Source organism: Ptychodera flava, chromosome 2, assembly GCF_041260155.1.
Source record: "Ptychodera flava strain L36383 chromosome 2, AS_Pfla_20210202, whole genome shotgun sequence".
Taxonomy (NCBI): domain Eukaryota; kingdom Metazoa; phylum Hemichordata; class Enteropneusta; family Ptychoderidae; genus Ptychodera; species Ptychodera flava.
Genome location: NC_091929.1, coordinates 13,315,547 through 13,324,398, shown reverse-complemented (window position 1 = coordinate 13,324,398; position 8,852 = coordinate 13,315,547). Strand labels below are relative to the sequence as shown.

Below are 8,852 nucleotides of genomic sequence, written 5' to 3'. Positions count from 1 at the left end.
TGTACAAGGTACAAAATATAGTTCAGACCTTCGTTATATCATGGACAATTTTCAGGTAAGAAAGAAATTGAGTCGAGAAGGTTTGAAATCTGTTTTGGGACAGCTAGTTTGCGATGTTCATACTTCTTTGTCATAGGTATACGAGCACCAAGATTCAAATTGCAAAGTGGGCGCCCAAACTGACAGGCGCCTTTAGTATCACTCTAAGTAAACAATACCGTACATTGTACACTGGATTCTCCAAGCACCTGAGCCCAAAACCCTCTCCAGCGCGTCGTGCTGCGACATATCCATGAGTAAAGGATAAGGATTTGCACTAAAAATAGCATGAAATTCGTATTTGAGGGGAAATCAATTAAAGTCACTGTAAGTCAATCCAAACGTTTAACAACTCTAGTTATTTAGGGCACCTGTGTTACATTACGAATTGCCATTCAAGCACCATGACAAAACTGATATTTTACGTGCCTGTGCCATGTCTAATGTAATAAAGGAAACACAAGACCAAACATGATTTACATCCGGTTTTTTCAATTTTTGTGTGTATTTAGTAATATTTATTTTGTAAGTGTATATTGTCACAGTCATACCCTAATATATGTTTCGCAATCATATATTGAACTGGTTATCCGTAATATGCGTGTTTGATTTTAGGGACTGTATAACACTAAGACCATTTGATGCTATGTGTTAAAACTTTGCCCGAGTTCGATCATCAGTCCCCTCAAATTCATCTTCAGTGGATAGATTGTGTTGAATAATTGATTGGTTGTTTATATTACCATGTTGTTCTATTGAAGTTTGCTACAGAGCACCTCGCAGACGGAAATTCGGATTCTAAAATTTTTACAAAATTGTGTGTATGCAGATTTTGTTACTCATTTTGAAACACGTAAAGTTACAGTGTATTGCAGTTTTCACCTTTTCGTTCAGTCACGGTGGTACCGTCCATTTTGAATTTTAAGGATCGGTATTAAAGGGATATACTAGTAGTTGTCGGAACTGCGCTCAAAGGTCGTATGGGACCCATATGATCAGTGGCAACAATGTACCCAAAGTACAATGGTGATTGATGACAGTTAAAACATGTCTGTCATAATTTATTATCGTATAATTTAAATGTTACAGTTATGATGATGAGGTGCATCTTGATATCGTGCACGAAATACATAGTTTGTAAACAAGAAACTCGCACAGGCGTAGTTCCGACGACTATAGCCTTTCCCTTTAAAATTCTAGATGATTTGTTTCTCTCGCGATAAAATTTGCACAGCCACTATTTATTTATACCAGAGAATCTCACTGTTGCTTTTGAGAGACAAAGGTCATCTCATTCTTGAAGAAAGTTTGAGCAAAATGTATAGCTCACTAAAGTTTAGAGACAGGTACAATATTAAAAGAACTTGTGTATGTCCATAGAGGGCGTCCTTTACTATATCCGCCCCTGGGTGTAATGACCTAGTTGATCGCAGAGAAGAGGTCAGACGGAACCTGACAGTTGTAATTGTACCACAGTACTGAACCAGACATGTCGTGGCAAATACTTGTCAGGGGGCAACGGAAACTTCATTTATTGGCCGCACCGCTCCATCTGATGACTTGTAGGCGAGCACTTTCAGCCGCTAAAGCTGAAAAGACATTTCGCAGCCTCGGTCCCCTTGTGCGGTCAGCGAAGGACGAAACACCTGAACCAATCAAGACTTCTATAAAAGGTAAGGAACTGGTCACTTTTTTCGACCGGGGGCGGATAGTGTTTTTGCGGACATCAAAAACAATGGTCGAACCCCAAAACTGCAACTGAAGGATGCAATTTATGGCTAGTATGATACTTTGCAAAACAGAATTTCAATTTGCAAACATGCACATATATCTGAAATATATCTCTGATATATTACAGTTATGCACCCAAACAGATGCAATTCGTAGCCGGTAAGCTGCATTCTATGCAAGTGTGAACCGATGACTTAATTAAAAAACACACTGACCCCTATCGAGCATTTCAAATTTAAACATGGTGGCCCCCATCACCCACGTCAAAAACAGGGTGACCCCCCATATGAATTCTCCGCCCCGGGCTGAAGAATCTGACCAGTCCCTAATAATATATTTGTTTGCACGCGGACGTGTCTTTGATTACGCGGTATCACCGACTTTGTCCCGCCACCAGGGATTGTGGTAGACGTGTATGCTGAAAGAAGTCAAATATGGTTCAAAGTCATTCAGCAAATTTACTCGAGCAAAAGTCAACATGAGACAAAAAAGAAAGCCAAATTCGTAGTGCCCACGTGCATATAGTGTAGTAAATAGCTGTGGAAACGCAGCTATCGGTTGCATGTGTTGGCGGGGTAGCGGCACTATGCGGGTCATCCAAAGGTCAACCCCGTGGCGGGGTAATTTTGATGTCACCCGCATAGCGACGCACGCTACTCCGCCAACAGAAAGCTGCGTTTCCACTGCTAACAGTGTAGCCACCCTTCAATTATGGGTGTCCCAATGTTGCTGTAGAACGCCGCGGCAGAGACTATTGACGCCAGTACAGTCCTCTGAAGGCCATCGTACGTTGCACTGTTGCATAATGCTGGCCTTCAATGATTAATATCGGAGTGCTTGAGAGGAAGGAGGGCGGGTGAGGGGCGGCAATTAATTAATTGCGCACTTGTGAATTGGATGCTTTAAAATAAGTTTCAAAGCTTCACTATTGAATGTAACGCTTAGCCGTTAATTTTAATATGACATATTGAGTGTTTTTTTTAAATATGAATTGACGGTTGCGTGTTGGTACTATGTACCCTTTCTTTAATTTCAGGAGAAATCCCGAAATGGATCGACGGTAGTTTATACAGAAATGGGGGTGGTTTGTTTGAAGTTGGAATTGACAAATACAAACATTTATTTGACGGTCTTTCACTTTTGCATCGGTTCAACATAAAGGATGGTCAGGTATGCAAATGATAGGCCCGTATTTGACTAAATGTCTCACTCTGTCTACGGTAGTGGTGTTAACAAGTTACGTTACGGATTTACAAATCACAGCCCGTCCTTCATGGATGGGTGGCACTGTGTACAAGTAAACACGTGAATAAATGCGTCCCTATCAATACACATACATATATAGGTACTGTAATGAACAAGGTTTTGTTTAGCCATGGTCCCTTTTCATTCCGGGTTTCGCCTATTTTTTGCTTTTAACACAATTGGAACTAATTTGGGATAATTGGATTTTATATTTTTCAAATTCCTCAAAAGTGTTTAGTGCCATATAGCTGAATGTTGCAATATTACAAATTACTCATAAAAACAAGTGTATCACTTTAAAAGAAAAGCAGGTGAGCTTACATTTGCTGATAAAAATACCTTACTTCAGCATCCAATTATCCCAAATTGTTCCAAATCGTGTTTTTTGAAAATGTTTTTCATAATGACAATGACAATAGTCCGGGTGGTTGAATAGGGAATATCCCGTCTTTATTTCCTTAATGGAGAGGGGTCATCTGTTTAAAAAAGGATAAAATTCAATATGTTTAAGCGATAATAATTAATTAATATTAAATATGCCCGCAATATTAATATCTCATGTATATTTCAGTTTACAGGAATATAAGTGACATGGTAAATATAGGCTAGTTTTTTTTCCAATAATGCGAATGCTGTATCGAGCTTCGGCGAAATATTTTCGAAGTTCCCTCAAGATGTTCACAATTTTGTCAAATTCCTTGGCAAGATTGCAACAGAACACACCCCAGATCACTCGTACTGTCGTGCGCTTCAAACTCTCACGTTTCACTTATTTCAGGTCACGTACCAAAATCGTTTTCTGCGCAGCGACCACTACAAGGAAAACATGAAGGCCAACAGGATAGTGTGCACAGAGTTCGGCACGGTCGGTCATCCTGACCCCTGCCACAACCTTTTCCAGAGAGTGTCAGCCCGTTTTAAAACAAGGAAAGGTTCGGACAACTGCAATGTGAACGTGATGAGCATCAAAGATGAAATGTACGCCATGACTGAGAGTCCTTACATCTGGAGAATTGATCCCAAAACACTGGAATCTGTGGAAAAGGTATATCTCACTTAAACCAATATCAATTATGCTATGTCAATGGGCAATACCTGCAACTTTTGTTAATATTATCATTGTTTTCTCTTGAAAGCAAGTATATTTTCTTATTTGCACACGCAATATTTGGAGCCAGTATTTGAATCTAATGAATCACTGCCTATATATACTACTGTGATTTTTCCCAGCTGACATAGTCCGGATGATCGACAAATAGGTTTCCCTCTGGGCGTCCGTCCATGCCTGCGACAAGAGCTGTGTCTCTGACATTCAAAAACTACCCTTCAAACCTGGCTAAAGGATAACATGTCAGTTTGTTTCAAAATACCATCAATATGGGGCGTCCATTTTGGTTACATTACCGGCATGAGTGAACATATCGCATTCAAAGTTTGCTTATGGACATTATAATTTATCGAAAGTGAGAATGATCTCAACCAGGCAACAAAAATTGCTTTCAAAATGACTAACTTTCAATCCAAATATTTACAAGCCATCGTCAGGTCCAACTGGAGACATCTTTAAAATGTCGTAGATTCTCCGTTAAAATTGAAATACTTGTGCGCAAGTACGCAAGATATAGTTATCAAAGCCGCATTATGACACTTATGTACACTCTTTCATTGTCTCTCTTTCTCACGTACGTACGTACATACATACATACATACATACATACATACATACATACATACATACATACATACATACATACATACATACATACATACATACATACATACATACATACATACATACATACATACATACATACATAGCTGGACATTTCTGAGTTTTTGGCTGTCAACATGGCAACAGCACATCCTCATTACACAAACGATGGCACGCACTATAACATGGGATCCACGTTCGGGAAAGTCACCAAATACAACATCATCAAAATTGATCCGGCCGATGCAGGTACGTTTAAAGTCAGGTCATACAGAGTTTGTTTCAATGGCCTCGGAGTAGATATATCTTATATAATACACACATTCTTTTCCGACGAGTTTTCTGTCTTGTACCTGTTGATTTTGACTTCAAAATTTTTTCGCACCGCCACAACTGCCATGGTAGATTCCATAGACATAGAGAAAGATAGATAGAGTGGCAACGGGTATTGTTTAAGGCGTGAAGCGGTTACGTAACCCATCCATGTTCGCCTCACCTCAGGTTGCTCTCGCCTCTCTTTTCCGAAGAGTGCCGACCATGAATCCTTCGGTAGTGTTCGGATTTTCGCCAATTGTAAAGCGAAACTACAGTGCGTTTCACCTAAGTACCGCAACTCAGCGTATGAGACGGACACAATCCACGTACAAAACACACGATTGGCTTGGGTATCACGACACATTTCAAAGCCACCGACTCGTCGATTAATTACAGTAAACCAGCATGGGGCAGCTGCTGTCTAGACTGAGAGATAAACAGTTGACTAGACTTGATCTACAATGTAACTGTTTCTTTTACAATTTCAGCTAAGAGTTCAAGAGGTGAAGGTATTCTCAACAGAAACTAACTAAAAAGCCACACATTGTAGATAAAGTGTATCTCTCAGTCTAGACAGAGCGGCTGCCCCATGCTGGTTTACTATAATTGATCAATGAGTCGGTGACTTTCAAATGTGTCGTGATACCCAAGCTTATCGTTTGTGTTGTACGTGAAATGTGTGCGTCTCATACGCTGAGTTGCGGTACCTAGGTGAAACGCACTGTATTTTCAGAAAGTTTGTGTTGTTGTTGCCGTGTGTTGCTGAGCAGAATTGACGTGCTGGCGAAAACGGGAGTGTTTTGAGCTTCAGGAAAACGAGTTTTACCGTTTTAAAAATTCCTCTCATATTTTTATGAATATATAATGAGTGTGTTTGAACCAAATTTGAAAGTCTTTTATCGATACTGTCTGGTTTTACTCAATGGTTTACGGTCAGTCGTACCCTCTTTTACACGTGCGTCAAGGAAGGACATGTTTATGAAACTGCTGCCGTGTTATGTTTTGATTGGCGTGAAGCAGTGTTTCTGGCCTGAGAGCTCACAAAGTAACTATGGTTGCTACGCGACTGGCAGTACGATGCCATCTCGTCGGATTTTTCGCATAATCTCATGTCATTATCAACCACAAACAAAGCCTCCAAAAAGTTTAACACCTTTGGGGCTCATTTTAATATGAAAAGCCAATAGTCTACCGAGACGACCATGGAACAGCCGGGGCCGACTCGCAGCGATTTCGAAGCTGTTATCCAATTGGTTGGCAGAATCGTACCGTTATAATGAAAGAATACAAATAAACTCCCTAAGTTGCTGTGAATAGTGACAATCGACCAATCAGATATAACCTTGCAAACACGCTGCGAGTCAGCTGAACAAAAGACATGCAAATGTTGCTACTCTGCCTATCTATGTTACTCTGTGCCATAGATGAGCAATCGAATCTGTTCACTAGCTACTAGTTGCGGGCGATTTTTCAACCAATTCATATCCAATATTCATAGATACCATGTTATAAGATACCTACCATAACAAAAATTCCTGACAAAATTGACTGAAGTCATTTTCCCCGAACCTTTAAGTGGGCAAAGCCAATTCAACGCCTATTTTGCTCAAATGTACCATGCAATATTCCACAAAAGATACAACAACAATCTGCTTTATAATGCATACCAACATGGCCTTCATGTACTGGTTATATTGTCCATTTCTTCATGGCCAAGGGTGGAGATTAATGGACACAGACTCTGTTTTGTATCAATCACTATTGAGCTAGGGAGTCACGGTTTTCAGTGGTGAGAGTACATTACTAAAGGCGCTATAAAGAATACTTTTCTATGGTAGTGTGTCCAATAATCTTTACTAATCTCTTTAGACGTGTCAAACTCACCCTATCATGGTCGTTTTCAGCTGTGTTTTGCATGGGCATATGGTACGTCATCATACAAGTATACAGTGACGTTCGACTAGTGGTATAAAATGTGACTGCTGGACCTACACATTATGTTCATCAATTTTATTAGGATACAACTCAAAATGTCGTCCATATGCAAACGTTTACACTTTGTTCAATATTGCTACTCTAGGTAATCCAAGAAACAATTTTTAATCGGCGACTTCAACTCAACGGCTTCGAGTTGCAATAGCATCAGGGACAGTGTCGACAAAAGTGACTTGTTCTCACAATAATTAAAACTGTAATTATTTTTTCTGCAGGTAAGCCATTTCTACAAAAGTCGTCGATTCTGTGTTCTATTCCGGGCTCGAAATTAGCGGTAGTCCCGCGTCCATAGACTACCAACTTTCCCTGGGGCTACCAAAGTCCATGAAATGGTAGCCCCACGGACTACCAAAACCTGGGACATGAAATACTTGGCGTGCGATGTCCGTCACTTTCGGACGAGCTAAATGCAGTCAACATGCACTTTCATTGTTTGAAGCAATTATACTTTCATCTGTGAAGAGTTTTTTCTGGTGACTATTACAAGTTTCACTGCTATGTTGTTGTTTTCACAAGATACAGAGCATTTGATACTAAAATGTTGAGTTGCTTTTCCGTGTGCAGTCTTTGCATGCCAGTTCACACTATGCTGTTGATCGGCAGCATACAAGCCGTACTTGTGTCAAGTTTTAGGGTTTTGATGCTGGAATTTCACAAAACTGTCACTTCTATATCAAGAGATTGTGCAATCAGTTTGATTTGAAATAGTAATATAAAACACTGAATCAGTTAAGCTTGGCTGAGTTCGCTGTCTTTTATCTATGGTTGTGATCAGTATCAATGTATTACATTCTGTATAGAGAGACTAGGGTGTAGCAAGGTATGCCAGTTCATAAAGATCATGAGAATATTTTTTTCTGTTTTTATTTACTCAAGTTACAATTTCTTTGGATGTATAAGCTGATTTTGAAAGTGATAGAAAGTGTTAAAAATGTACATAAATTAGCATAAATTAAGCGTTCGTGACACATAACATGGGGTTTCTCGAGTTGAAGCCCCTGGTTTTACTACTATTTTGTGTTGCTGAACCAGGGCTTATACTCAGACGAGTACAGTATCCCTAAACTAAAATATTCATGGACTACCAGACACTGTCACTGGGCTACCAACTTCAGAAAATGGTAGCCCAAGTGGACTACCAGGGTAAAAAGTTAATTTCGAGCCCTGATTCCTGCCAGAGGGCGTGACCCATCGTACTACCACAGTTTTGGAATGACCGATAATTACTTTGTGTACTTGGAACAGCCGCTGTATATCAATGTACTGAAAATACTCAAAGCGACTTTATTTCGAACTTCATTTTCGGATTGCATGGAATATAGACCTCAGAACAAGGCGCGCTTTCACGTCGTGAACTCTCGCACGGGCGAACTTCATTCCACGGAGTACACCGCTGATGCCTTCTTTTGCTTCCATCACATCAACGCGTACGAGGATGACGGTCATATTGTCGTCGATCTGTGCTCTTACAAAGATGAAGAAGTCATCGGTAAAACATTCATAGAAGAAATGAAAACAGAGGAGTACGCGCCTACTCAGGGGAGAGAAGTCGTGAGATATGTTCTTCCATTGACTGTTGATGATGTAAGTCTATTAAGGTCCATGACTATTGCAAACAACTTCATTCATATTTCCTGGAAATAATGGACATATCATGATTAGTCCTTAGGAAAGTTTATATATTCACTGGTGACAAAAATTGCCTACACAAAATCTGATTTTCGCTCCCAGGTGCTAAAGGCAAACTAGAGGCGCTAAGATGCACTGAATTTTATCACACTGTCAAGGTACATTAGACTGCTTAAGAATAGCTGTG

The 8,852-nt window shown here is 40.0% G+C and overlaps 1 protein-coding gene across 1 annotated transcript; it reads left to right on the top strand.

Annotated features, from left to right (window-relative positions):
* The first annotated feature begins 1,230 nt into the window (after nucleotides 1-1,230).
* On the top strand, nucleotides 1,231-7,328 carry LOC139149032 (retinal Mueller cells isomerohydrolase-like). Its single transcript, XM_070720533.1, has 5 exons — nucleotides 1,231-1,712; nucleotides 2,807-2,940; nucleotides 3,794-4,060; nucleotides 4,834-4,975; nucleotides 7,252-7,328. Exons 1-5 carry the CDS (start codon nucleotides 1,529-1,531, stop codon nucleotides 7,326-7,328), a joined length of 804 nt encoding a protein of 267 aa, XP_070576634.1. The 5' UTR covers nucleotides 1,231-1,528.
* The last annotated feature ends 1,524 nt before the right edge of the window (nucleotides 7,329-8,852 follow it).

Excerpts from the sequence above, each read along its gene's own strand:
- LOC139149032 (XM_070720533.1), top strand. The coding sequence starts at position 1,529 with ATGTCGTGGCAAATACTTGTCAGGGGGCAACGGAAACTTCATTTATTG. Across the intron at positions 4,061-4,833 it reads CACTGGAATCTGTGGAAAAG|CTGGACATTTCTGAGTTTTT; the intron begins GTATATCTCACT and ends ATACATACATAG. Across the intron at positions 4,976-7,251 it reads AATTGATCCGGCCGATGCAG|GTAAGCCATTTCTACAAAAG; the intron begins GTACGTTTAAAG and ends TTTTTTCTGCAG.